Below are 14,546 nucleotides of genomic sequence, written 5' to 3'. Positions count from 1 at the left end.
ACTACACAGTGCACCTTTAAATCAAAAGGCTGAGTTTGAGTTTAACACAAACATAAGCATGGAGTCAGGAAATAATATTTAATGTCACATATTTTGGCCTTAGTTGTCCTAAAAATCCCATTTCACTAGCTGATTACCATCCTCCTTTTTAAAAACTGTGTTAATAGATTTTCACCTCTTGTTAGAAGAATCAAACCTCCGATATTTGGTTTATTATTTTAATGGCTATGTCCAACATGCGTCTTTGTGTTTCTCCTCTAAGTCCCTACAAAACCAGCTTTAAGAAAGTTGAGGAAAAGAAAGTTCTAGTGTTACATAATTAATGAACTCAGATTATTTCTGCTCAGGTTTGTTCATAGAAGAGAAAGAGCTGAACATAGAGAGGAGTTTACAAGTCTTACTGCTGTTTCATGTCTTCAGCTGCTCAGTGTTATTGACTCCTGCTCTAATAGAGGACAAAACAAATGTATGTCATTAAATATTCATATATGGTTATATCTACAGCCTGCGTCTGATGTTATGGGATCATTTACATTTTCTTCAAAACATATTTAATCTGTGGTTTCTACTCACCCTTTATTCGTGCCATTGGAGTTGTTTTATTTGGGGCACCAATTCAAAGCTATTTTCAGACAGTCATAAATCTTTATGACCTAGATTCACTGAGTGTATACGACATAGTGAGACAAATAGTATCACAAGGATGCAGTTTGAGGAGAGAGGGAGTTTGCAAGAGCAGCAGAAAGGTGAAGAAAAGCTTTCAGGATGCAGATTTTTAGGGGAGGGGGGGTTCACCGAAGGAGTGTGTGAGTCTTCCTGGTCATTAATCACTCCACTGTCACCATCCTTTCACATTCCTGTGGAGAGGACGATCCCCACACACAACAATGTTTAGACCCATTGCACACCGTGTGAGAGCAAGTTGGGCAAGCAAAAAACCTGAAGGGTTGGATCAATCAATGATAAAAAGAAGGAATAACATTCTGCCTCACAACCTTTGTTGTGTGTGAAATAATTGATCATTCTTCTTTGGACAAAAAGTCCTTAAACCCAAACTCTGTGAAGTTTTGAGGCAAGAAAATGTCTGACACCGAGCTTCTTTTTCATTCCAGCCAGACTCTTGTGCAACCACGGATCAATCTTGGACCAACCAAACTCATGCCAGGAACCTGGGTTTCATGAGTGACAATCAACATAAGTTTCACATTGCCTCAACTGATCCTGTTGGTTTACCTGATCAAAATCAGGAAGATCACCCTCACCATGCATCATAACTCTTGGTACAGACTTCTGGAATATCGGATTGACCATTTTTTTTTTTTAAGTTTCAAAAGGAAACTTGTTTTTATTGAGAAAATATTGTTAAAAGTGGTTCACAGACTCAATCTACAAACTGTGTATAGAACACAAAAGTACAAATATTTACAACTTTAGAGGTTTAAAAAAAGATGCCTAAGATAAACATGATGATCTGTCCTTCAACATCAGTATAACTCATGCAGTGTGATAATTGCCCTATATGATACTGTTCTTCCCAAATCTACGATGACAGAGCAGCACCAAAGAGAAGACTATCCCAAGAATCATCAACACACCTAATCCAAACACAGTCCCAATCACTGAGACTGACACCCTGTCCATCCATGTCATCACATACACCATACACGGTGTGGAGTAAATCTCACGCTCGTCCAGCATCGTGCAGTTCTTGGTTGTATCTGTGCAGTTACATGAGCTGGGCACCACAGTTGAGTTGCCCCAATCAAGATGTCCGACAAACATACCACAGCAGAACCCGTTCCTCTCCAGGTCCTGAAACGACCTCTGGATGTCCTCAGTCAGTGCACCCAGCGGGACAAACCGCTTCAACTGTTTCTCCACCGCCTCCTGGGCTTCGGGTGTTCTTGAAACGGCTCCCAACACTGCCACAGCCAGCAGCAGGATGAACATTACGAGCAGACCCAAGAAAAACAGGCCCAGCAGGCAGCGGTTCTCTGTGATCGCTCCATAAAAACCCAGGAGGCCAAAAATCATGGTCACAGCACTGACAACAATCAAGAGGTCCACGCCTGGGAGGAGCTCATCAGTGATCTGGTAGTCTGCTCTGTGGTTCCTGACATAGCTGGAGAGAGTGAGGACGATGAGTCCCACCAGGAAGAACACAAAGTTAAAGGTGAAGAGCAGGTTTTTGACGGTCTTGCTTGCTGACATGGTCTCCCCCTCTGTCTAGCTTGAAGCCAGATAAGAATGTCTGAACATGGAGGCTTCCACTTAAATCTCTTAAGGTACCTATCAGAGTGGGTGGAGACTTCACTGCATCACTATTTGGGGTAGGGGGGTCGGTGGGGAAGGGGTCATGTTGTTGAAAGCACAGCCCAATCCAGGAGCTGTTCAAATGGAAATGTAATCAGTTGAAAAAGGTAAACTATTGTTGAGTTTTAGACGTTACTTGACATAGAAACGCAAGTGTTTGAAACCAACATGGAATATTTTGAAAAACGCCAGCCCTTTTGTTGATTTGTAAACAAGTCCTCAATTTGACAAGAGCGGGTTTAGAGCCTCTCACATAGTTGTAGGCTATCTGACACCTCTGGATGCTTTTACTTACGTCCTCTGACTAAAACTGTGGAATCTCTAATCATAAGATAGCATGGAGGGGAACATCAGAAACGCTGGACTCTTAAGAACACCTATAGGGAATAATATTCTTCCACTATTTTAGGCTTACACATTTAAATTCTGCCACAGCAGGGTAATGAAGTTCCACCATTATTATGTGTTTCAACATTGAGCCCCACAACACACGTACTACTCATTGGCATATTATTGGTGTGGCAGTGTGATTTCACACTACGGTATGGTAATGTGTGAGCACAAGAAGCAACACGTCACTATCTCCCAAGCCCCGAGCACCCCTTACACCTCCATTAGTACCTCATACGGCTTCCTGCAGACAAAGTGTAATGGACCTGAATATACAGCCTTACAATCTGTGATAACCTGCTGTTTGTCTTCATTTCACTTTAAGACTTCTGCAGAGGTCAAACTCATCTCTACTTTTAAATTAAACACCAATGAACATCTCAGGACAGCTGAGCCCTGCTAATATGTCTCTGTAACCTGTAATGTGTCTCCTGGCTAACTATGAAGGCTGTCTCATGCAGTGCCTACATTGTAAATAAATACTTGACTAGTTTGATAACCCTGAAATGCAGAAACAAGATGGAAGCAGAATAGAAAGTGGTGTGAACAAAGCATTCATGACAGAGAAGCAGTCAAGCTATCAGTGCAGTTTCTTTCCTCTGCATGTTTGACTATTTCTGATCAAACTGGTGCATATTGGAAATACTGCATAATTCTACCTCAAGCTATAACTCTTGTGCTTTAACTTATGTCACCTCACTATAGGATGAAGTTTCCAAAAGTAATTTGGCTATGTGAAAATGACAACATTTTCCATTTCCTGTTTTTTTGTCTTTGTTTTTGGAGCGGTTCCCATGTAGAGAAGCCTGCTGTTTAATGCACCGCTTCATTCACAGATTGGGTTTTCGTTGCAGAGGCTTCTGTGCACAGGAAAAAGGGACGTTTGTCTGTTTCTGCTAAATTACAGATAAATGTAAATGTGAATGAATATATTCAGTCACTGGCTTGATATGTAAACACACTTTTCATGTTCCAGCTGTGTCTGGGATGCAGCTGGGACGCAATCCTGCTCAGGGACAGTGCAAACAGCTGCAAGGGAGTGCATCTGCTGGGTGAGACAAAAAACAAACAATCCCTCTGTGTGATAGAAACTCAGGAAGAATGTTTTGTGTTTTTTTCTAATAGTTTCTCTATCATCCTCCCTCAAACACATAATGTCTTGTATGTCACTTCTATTAGAGGCACTGCGGGGAGTTTGTAAGTGACTCTGAAACACTGTCACTGTTATACTGACGCCTGTTCATGACCTGCATGGTAAAACAAGATTATCAGCAACAAGACAGATTATTCCTTTATTATGACACGAGAATTTCCTTCAAAGTTCTTCTTTATCTTATCTCATCTTAATGTGCAATATAACCTACAGTAACGTGAGTCAGCTCTAAGATAAAAAGAAAAGAAAGGAAGAGTTGTAAATGTATAAACAGGTATTAAAGTGTTCCTGTTAATGGAGTATATGAGAGGATCCGGTGACTCACATGCATCAGCAAATTACAGACTTGAGTCCACTTTATGATCTCATCTCGTAAACATGATGCATCTTGTAACAGTAGCAACATGTAATCATCTTTAAAAGCAGAGAAACTCCTTTCACTTTGCCATGCCAGGACTTAAACAGCGTCAGCTTCCTGTTTTGCAAAATCTTCCAGTCCAATCCGCAAGAATCACATCATGATGAACTGACAGCCGTATGAAGATCATCCTCATCTGCATCTTGCATCTTAAATAATGATACATTTAGCGCTGGATCTGATGATTGACGGGTAAACATGGGGTCTGTCTCTCCTAATAGAGTGTTTAAATTAACAGCTGATGAATAGTAATATACACTGAGATAGATTTCCCAATGTAAAACATAATAACCTCATCCTGAGTAATCAGCGACATACTGGGTGTCAGAAATGGATGTTGCTCTCTCTTAATGAAAAACGGATGACATCGCTATTTAGGGTGCCACTGATTCAACAACACGCCGCAGCAGCAGAGGTTTTCTTTTCAAATGTTTTGATTAGTTTTAAAATGGTTTGGAGATTAGGAGCCGAGGAAAATGAAACCCATCTGGTATCTATCAGTCAGGTTTAGAAAGATGCTATTAATGTCATGCATTTCATTAGATCGGATGGTATAGAACGGCGAATAATGTAAAAACAGCTAATGATAGTGTTTGCAACTCCATCTCCTTCTTCTCATCTGCTATCCTTATAGAATGTGTTATATTTACAACACACATAAAACACAGGAGCCAATCAAATTAAAGCTGTCAAGGGTGTTCAGAAAATGCCATTAAACAGAGTTTGGAGTAAGCAGAAACCTTAGCTGTTGAAAAATGAAGCAAATGCAGAAGTTCAGAATACTGCAGTTCCTCAAATGTCCACTTGAGGCTTTCTCCAAATGTCAAGAAGACCCCATAAACACCCATGTTTAAATGCCAAGTTTACAGCAAAAAGAAACATATTATAGACTGGTAGGAAGATATGAGTTTGGCCTGATTAGGCATGGTTAGGGGGTGACTGACTTAATAGACAGGTGAGCTTTGTAGCTGTTTGGCAGGATAGGCCTCAGCTCCAACTCTGCCTTTATCTAAGTTAATTGAAAGTTAGGTTCAGTCAGACATTTCCATTATAGCGACCACCATCACCAGGCTTCAGGACACCTGTGCAGACAGCAGTGAGTGAAGTCTGAATGATTTTTATACAGTCTTCAGTTGGGAGAAGTATTCAGATCATTTCCCAACAAGGTGGTTAGGGGAGGGTAAGACTGTAGGTGAGGTGCTATACTGTAAATATGTCCAAAGGTGAGGATGAGGTCCAGAGTCCCCTGAAAAATACCCAGGGTTAGGGTTAGGCATAAAGACCACTGGCCAATAGCAAGGGCTAGGGTTAGGCATGAACCCAGAGGTGAAGATACTCATCAATGGGTAAAGTCTGCCTCTTTGAAGTACAATGTGAGAATGAACTGCAAAACTGTCTTTAAACACTAAAACTAACACCATGTTTTGTGCAGTAAAGTGGCCTCTGTCACAATGATAGAATTAGATTAATATAAGCACTGCATTGTTGTATATGTTGAATTTTCCAGCAGAAGAAGTCTGCTTCAATCACAGTTTGGTTGATAAATCTACCTCAGAGCATCATATGGTATGAGACCATCAGGTATGTGCATTGTTGCACCACTGTAGACACCACACCTCTCAGAAACTAATCACATTTCATGAACTCAGATATACAGACCTGTTTTTGGCTTTGGGAGCACGTTGTGGGGGGTTCAAAGATTATTAAGCTTAAGAAACTAAATCCACTACAGAACACATAATCCTTCACTTTATTGGAAAAGTCTGATTAAGAATGTGGAAGTCTGACTGGACAGGATTGTTTGAAAAGTTATGAATCTGTGAGTCTTCAAACTTACAGCTTTGGAATTAATACAGAGGAGTATAAACGTATTTGCATATAGGAGTTCATTGGTAATCAAAAAAATCTTATACTCCAGGAAAATACAAGTACTTTAAATTTGCTCTCATACAGAGTACCTGAGTGAGAGTGTTTGGATCCCCCCATTGTACTGAAGAGCAGTGTTGCATGCTGAGAGAGGTTTTTAACCTTTTCAGACGACAACTTAAAACAAACACTCCATGTTTCAACATCTTCAAGCTAATGGGACCACATTTCAATTTGAATGCATCTCAACAGGCCGGTCAACAGAGAGGTCTTTTGATATTTAAAGATGTCCATAATGACTCATCATAAATGTAAACAGAGTAAAAGGTCACACAGCACATCTCTACAAACACGGATGGGTGCAGCCGATCCAAGATAACGGGGTGTTTAAGAGAAACTCAGGAAATGTAAGGATGTTAGAAGAGATCTGACACCAGTCAGCCGCAAGTAATAAGCATTGATTATATGTCCTCCTTTTTTGTGATGTTGAATTTAATAAATAAAAAGCTGTGCATTCAAATTGATTTAGAAAACTGGAATCACAGAGGACATAAAACACTGAATAGTTCAGAACATAAAGTAAAGCAACCCATTTACAAAAATGTATAAGTATAGGATTAGTGGGAGTTTTCCCATATTGACACTAAAACAACAGTTATGCAGCCAACTTCCTGAAGAGTGTATAAAGGAAGAGAGTGGGCGAGCGAGAGGCCAAACATGAGAAATGTTTCTGCTGGAGGACGACTTTGGTGTCAGACAAAACCAAGTACACAACAGACAAAACCAAACCATTATTTGTGTCTGTGTTAAGTTGTTGTTTAGAGATAGTGTAATAGATGAGACTCCTGTGCTTTACTTTGTTCTGTTTCCATGGCTGATAAGACGATTCAAAGCTAATAAACCCCTCACTCTTAATGCTGCTTTTTTACGACACACACTCATAGACATCAAGTTTGTTCCCTGTAACATCCATTACGAATAAAACTCCACGAGAAGAGCGAAACATAAAGTTAACAGAGTGTAATATCAACCTTTTATCTGATTCGTATTCAACACCAACACCTACAGTCGGCTGAATGCATGCTCTGTGTTTCGGTCTCCAGTGGAGTTTTAAACTTCCAGTGACTCACACACTTTCTGTCCTCTCTGCCTCAGAGCAAATTAAATCCCACTAAATGGTCTACAGCCTCCCGTCTCTGCTCAGAAACCTTTAAATCAGCTTCTTTTTATCTGTATTCATCTCCTCATACAGACCACTTTGATTGTCTCAGTATGTTGTTTTGTGTTTGATTGCATACTCTGCATTAAAGATTTATTCTTTATTACTAATGTATTTTTATTGCTACATGTTTGATGCTGCAAGCAAATCAATTTCAGTGCCACATCTCATGTTACCCACTTCAGATGTATAAGGGTCAGAGTTAAAGGAGGTTTCAGTGTTGTAAAAACGCTGTTCAGATGTTTGACTGCAGTTCAGACAGAAGCTTCAGACACGCCTGAAGACAAGCTCATAAAGAGGCAGGACGTAAACATCAATCTGTTATTGCACTGCACACTTCATACAATCTCTGCACAGGGCACATACTCCTTTTACTGCATATAGGTGCGTTTACATGGAGCATAACGTCCTGATTATTAACGGTTAAAGGCTCGAACGGGTTAAAAATGCTTCATATAAACACCACAATCTGAGTAAACAGGCCCAAACTGAAGGATATTTTGTTTGGCTGTGGTTGGATGGTTTAAACCTTTTCATAAACTCATCAAAAAACCAATTGAGACATGCAAATAGTGTTTCTGATTGTCTTCCAGCTGTGTTCTTACTGCACATCTTGACCAATGGTGTGTCCAGAGAGAGGGCCAAAGGTGGCACTGGCACCCCTTCCAATAGTCCACCCCAAAATCCTAAACTATGATTGGCTGTTTGCCTTGTCAGAGGTGGGGTTTCTGTTCAAATCTATCATTGGCATGAGTTAAAAGGCTGACAGTAGTTTTTTAATTACTGCCTTCCAATGTGACTTTGAAAAAACCTCTTCCTTAAAGAATTAAGTTTAGAAGATTTATGCAACTTTGTCAAGTTTTAAGTCAAAAGGAATAACAACTGTTTAATACTCTGATTAAAGTAGGTTGTGAAGACAGAAAGGGTAATGTTATTTATTTGTAAATGCACTGGTCACCTCTGCCTCTGTGAGAGCCTCAGTTGGGCCACCCCGGTCAAAAAGTTCTGGACACACCCCTGATCTTGACGTACATACATGCTATGCTTACAGAAGATGAAGATGAAGATGGCGGCTTCAAAGTCAAACTGGACGACAACAGGAAGTTTGTTTTTAGTAGAAACACCCTGTTTTCAATCATTTCCATCAATTTATAATGTGCTCCACGCTCCGTTCTGTCCAGGCTTCACACAGTTTGTCATGGACTTTTATTAAACAAGTCTATATAGCATACCTTCCTACCATCTAAACATTGTATTATGTTAATGTCTTTGCATGTTTCTACTTAAAACAAACTCTTTGTGGGCGAGACCCTATATATGGGAAAGCTTAAATTCAACGTTGCAGGAAGGATGAGAGTATTTGATAAGGCATGGGGACCAGTGCTGAGACATTTAAGGGGTCTGGGGGAGAATTTCGGTGTGGGATGAGAGATTAAGAATAACCCTGTAACACTGATGGCTGTGTGTTCTACCTGTTTTACTCTGTTATTTAATGAGTTGAATTTTCTTTATATATTTTTTTACCCTCTAACATGAGTCTTGATTTTACGTCTTTTTTTCCCTGCCCTTTATTATGTACAAAATCTGCTAAATAATATTCATTATTATTACTATGATTGTATGTTCTTTTAGGCGGCTGTTACGTTATTATAAGAATATGGAAAAATATTATTGCTTCTATTTGTCAATGTGAACTGTATACAATGACAAATAGAAGCAATACAAATATTCTTTAAAAAAAAAAAACTCTTTGTCGTCGTCCAGCTATTAGCCATGGACCGAAAGAGATGAGGGGTGCAAGCAGGATCACATTTCTTTTGTTCAAGTCACACAGCTGTTCTACCATATCATGTAAACACTTGAACTCATCTTCCATCAGAGTGAAGTTAAAATGTCCATGTAAGCGTGTTTACTGTGAATCATGGCACTCTCAAAGCTTTTCACTCCAAACACTAAGATGTTTTGTGCTTTTATTTTTTCTCTATGCTCATAAAATGCTCCATCAGACCAAGGTTCTTTCTTTGCGATTTAAAAAACACTCGGAAGTGAATCTGAACCTGATTCTAATTTTGATTCAGGTTAAGTTGTTTTCCCGTCATCTTGCAGGGACTTTTCTGTCTTTGACATCCAGCGTGGGCCACAAACCTGACAACTGAGTAAATAGGCTAAATGAAACAATGCACCGCACGATTGTTAAGGAATGACAAATCCATTAAAGACGCCAACTGGCACATGTTCATGTGCCAAATCAAACAAATGGATGACAGAAAACAGCTTCTTCTGTTTTGCAGTGCATGAAAAGGCCAAATAAAGAAGAAGAAAAGGACAAGAGTGTGTGCGTAAGTCTGACGTCTAAACATGAAACCACACGGGCTGCAGAGCCGGAGCCACACCCACCGATAAATATATAAAAATATGTTGAATAATTGATACTGCATTAGCGAAATATGTCATACACGGCTTCCATGTGTTGCTGATCAGAAAGCAATAATTTATTGATCACTTTGATCATCATGATTTCACTTACAAGATAATGAAACACAGGGAAATAATACATTTCAGGGAAGAGCAAACAAAAGTTGTGAATGGAACTTCCCCTACACTGACTGTGATCCATTTGAGGTGACAACATCTGAGCAGAGAGACCTTCATGTAAGTGCAGACTTAAAGGACCTGATTATTGTGCAGCAGAAAGCGAGACATCTTTCAAATAGGCACTCTATGGGGCTGTTTACACCGAAATGTATGAAAACAGTAAACCATTGTCATATACTGGCTTTTCCTTTACAAAGAAAAAAGAGTTTTGAGGGTCTGAAAACACCAAATTTAGGCTCCACAGTGGAATCTTCTGAATGCAAACCCCTTCTGTGTAAATGAGCAATATGGGGATCATCTGAAAACAGTGACGTAATTCGCCTCATTTTCACAGCCATGCGCAAAGTGGGACAGTCACAACAATGGTGGACTACAGAGCAACATCGTCATCCTCTTGTTTGTGCTCACCACTCTGTTGAAGAACACCTTAATGCACAGGCCAGAGGATATACAAAGTTATCCCACCAACTACAGGCCTGGCATGCACACTACTGGATTTTCAGTAGGTTTTGCAAACCCAATCAGTGGCGGTTCTACACCAATTTTACTGGGGGGGCCAAGGGTGTTGTCAGAGGGACACATTCAACCCTGACAAAAGAGACTGAGAAGGGCGAGGACCGGCTGAGAACAAACTAGCAAAACATCAGTGCATCCCTTTATACTAGACATATATACTACTGTGTACTATATCAACATGCAGACTGACAGCAGCTGTTTGGCTGTTTACACTCAACATGAGTCTCTTAGCGCTCTAAGGGACTGGAACCAATTGCCACACGCATGTGTTCCGCCTGTAACATCAGCGTGATACTGAATCTTTTTTTATTGTATAATATTATTTTGGTGTGTAGGGGGGCCACAGGGGGGTCCAGGTTCAGTTTTACAGGGGCACTGGCCCCTGTTGGCCCCTCCCCAGAACCGCCACTGAACCCAATGTGAACACGGATCTTTTTCCCAACACTGTCATATAAAAGTGGATATTTATAATGATTCAAAGGAAAGACTTCAGTTTTAATGGGACTGCTCTTATTTAAACAAAGCCATATGAGAGGGACTTTGACTTTGACAGTTTACACACAGCTTGAGATGTTGTTGCTGTAACTCAGACGTCTGAGGATGAAGAAAGCCTAACAGATTCATAAGTCATAATCACAGTTTAGCTATAAGACTTCATTTCAAAGGAATATGTTTTTGTAGAATATTTTGACCTCTCAAACTGTCACAAAATAATTCTTTTAAAACCCAAAATGTCAATAAAATAAGAGCTGAGGGAACCACTGCATGAAGAAGGGGTCGGGGGTCAAGAATTTCTGCTGAATATTAAAAGGGAAACCATCCAGCAGCTCTTGGAGAAATTAATTTTCAACCAAAGTATACTAGAACATTTTCTTTAGTGTGACTTTTTGGAAAAAATTACGCAGAATAGACCGATTCTCTTTTCTAATGTGTCTGAGGTCATCCCTCTTTACTTTCTGAGGGTATCTCTTGCAGGAATATGTGATGACTTCTGAACTTTAGCTCCTCTTTAGTAGAAAACTTGCTCACCTGTGAGTTGAACCTCAGCTGGCAGACGCTGCAGGAGACGTGCTTCCTCTTTGCGGTGGGTGGGAGGCCGAGGGTATGATGGAGGACGGCTTTCTGCACCGGGTCCATCTGGAGGACGGGGTGGGGGGAGACAGAGAGAGAGGCTAATTAAAACGGAGCTAAAGCCGACCTGTAAATCAGCCTCACTCCTCCATCGCTCACTGGGCTGTAAAGAGAAAACAGAACGCCTGCAGCTTTTTAGAAAGCCAGCCATCCATCTTCTGCTTCAACCAGTGCTCCCTGGCTGCGACATTAACAAAGACACATCAAGAATTAAGTCCCCATTTCTTCCTGGCTCATGCCACCAGAGTTCGAATAAAGGGATCGTAATGTAGTTACCACAGGCAGAAACCGCCATCGTTATTGTGTCTTTATCATCATCAATATCTCCTCGAGGGGACGAAAACCAAGGATTTAAATAAATCTATCCAGAATTAATGTTTGAAAAGCTACAGTCTGCTTAAACTTTATGAGAAGCACTCAGGGAAGAAAAAGCCACAATCTGACATCTACGAACAATTCATGGTCTTTCAGAATAAACAAAGAATCACATCGGGAAGAAGTTCCTGTTTCCGAAAGTGACACACAAATGAGGTATAATTACAGATCGCTTAAAAAGCTTGCTAGTCTTATAAAGTGATACATAACAAAAAGACAATGCAGTCGAAGAGTTACATCAGGAAACAAGAATATCATTAAAGGGATTGAATTGAACAGAAAACAACAAGTCGAGGATGGAAAGATGGCAATTTATTAATCCTGCAGGGAATCACAGTGACAGATTGCTTCAAAATTACTGTGCAATAAAAACACAGCTACACAACACAGCGACAACTCTCATTGAAATAAAAATGTAAAGTGTTTACGGGTTGAATGCAAAGAAACGGTGCCCAATAAAACAATGATTTAAGACGTGCAGGAGTTCTTTTAATGGAGGCGACGGAGATAAAATGTGTCACAGAAATAAACTTAGTGAAGATACAAAAGCAAACTTTAACAACTCAGTTATGTTTGGGGAAAATATTGTGATAAGGGAGAAACCAAATATAGTATTAATGTTAAGTGTGAAATCTGGAATATAAATTGCATCAGTATGTAAGACCGAGAGTTTATTCCGGGGGGTCTCTAAAAGATACAATTATTATCCCAATGAGAGGACCTCAATGTGCAGGCTCTATGCAGCCTTTCTAGCAGGTCTGTTTTTGCATTCCAGTTTGGGGGTCCAGTGGTTGAGCTCAGCATGCAGAAGCTACTGCCATGACTGATTCACCATTCATACTCACACCATGCTGGTCACCTGTTGTCTTACTGTATTGTATACCACTGTTTTCTTTGAATGCAGGATTTTGACCTCATGAGAAAAGCTGTTCAAAAGTGTGGCCAGCTGCCTGATCCACCTCATGAAGTATCCAGCATGCTTTGCACAGTGACGCAGCTGCTTTCTTCTGTGAGCGCTATCTTCTGGGCAAAATACCATAAAGCAATAAAATCCCTCTCTCTGCTATTTGTACCATTGTTTTGGTCTTGCTGGTGTGTTACCAGTATTTTTCTGGTATCTATCTGATTTTATTTTATTTTATTTTTCCGTCACTTCTCTGATTTTATTTTATTGATTTGAGCGTCATGGCTTTATTTTTAAGTATATCATATTTCCTTTCCTTTCTACTTTTCCACTTTTACCTATAACTGTTGTTTTCTGTCCCTCTGTTTTTTGTGAAGCACTTTGGGCTGCATGCTTGATGAAAGGTGCTATATAGATAAAAATGAGTTTAGTTGAGTTGAGTGTTGTTTGGATGACAGAAATGGGGTTAAAAGTGCGTCTTATATACCAAATTATAAGGTTTGTGGGTGAAGTTACAATAGTGACATGTCATACATGAAAATACACACCATGACAACTTTTGGGTTTTGTTTTACTGAAACCTGAAACTTCTGACACCTGGGTGAAACTCTCATTTGTCAAAACCAAAACAACAACAGACTTCATCACTTAAATACGACATGACCAGACCTCTGTCATTTTTCTTTTCTCTGACATTTTCCTAAATACAAATACTGCTCATGAAGAACTTTTGCACAAACTAGAAACATGCATGAAGTCATACGCTCCAGCTGTAATCAGCTGACAGCCGTCCTACCGAAACATCATTTCTAATCAGCAACATGACAACACAGCACAACCCAGGACAAGCCTCTGGTTCCTCTGTGTACCAGAGGAGGGTGTTCGCATTGCACTCCCTGGAAATCTGTAGCATGCTGCTAAGCTCACACAGGAAGCATCCTTATAGCAGAGTCCTCAGTGCCACTGACAGACATCAGTGTTTTTCTATTTGGCAGTAAAAAGGTTAAATCTTTGGCGAGGACGTTCCTGATTGAATAGATCTTTTTCGTGAAGACAGCCAAACTTAATATTCTAACATCCACATTGGCATCACTGTTGCTTATTAATTCCTTGAAAGGTTTTAAGATGGCAGATTTAATCAATTTAATGGCTTATTTTTTAAATGGTGAATTCTTTAGAAAACGTATGCAGTGCAATAGTTGTGAGAAATGGTTGTATTATTATAATGGCAACATCTTTGAGACTCCTCTTCTGTAAGTCATGTACAGCTTTACCTTAGAAAGACATTTTACTGCGTTAGCTTTAGATTCATGTCAAAGTATCTCCTTTTATTTCTGTTAGGACAAAGCTGATCTGATGCTAAACATAGTAAAAACAACAATAATAACTTAATTTATATAGCATTTTTTGTAACAAGAAGTGTAAACACTACATTGAGTTTATTTGCCACAAATAAGCTAATGTACAGCTGCCTAGAAAAGACAACAAATACAACTTGAAACATTTATTCAAGTAAGCTTTTTTGAGACTTTTATGATAAGGCCCCTTTCTTGCAGTAGAAGATGCAACATTGCCATTGTATTGTAAATCCACATCAGTGACAGGTGATTCACAAAGAACATGCCCCATGTGACAAAGAAAATCCTCTTCCACACAGTGAGCCCTC

General features: G+C 39.8%; 1 protein-coding gene across 1 annotated transcript in view; it reads right to left on the bottom strand.

Annotated features, from left to right (window-relative positions):
* Nucleotides 1–14,546, bottom strand: part of znf385d (zinc finger protein 385D) — a 137,971-nt gene that overhangs the window by 67,200 nt on the left and 56,225 nt on the right. The window contains exon 3 of the mRNA XM_034697091.1: nucleotides 11,500–11,607. Coding sequence (XP_034552982.1) covers nucleotides 11,500–11,607 — 108 coding nt within the window. The remainder of the gene's footprint in view (nucleotides 1–11,499; nucleotides 11,608–14,546) is intronic.

Source organism: Notolabrus celidotus, chromosome 12 (genome assembly GCF_009762535.1).
Source record: "Notolabrus celidotus isolate fNotCel1 chromosome 12, fNotCel1.pri, whole genome shotgun sequence".
Taxonomy (NCBI): Eukaryota; Metazoa; Chordata; class Actinopteri; order Labriformes; family Labridae; genus Notolabrus; species Notolabrus celidotus.
Note: the sequence above shows the minus strand (reverse complement) of the source record. Positions and strands in the feature narration are given on the sequence as shown.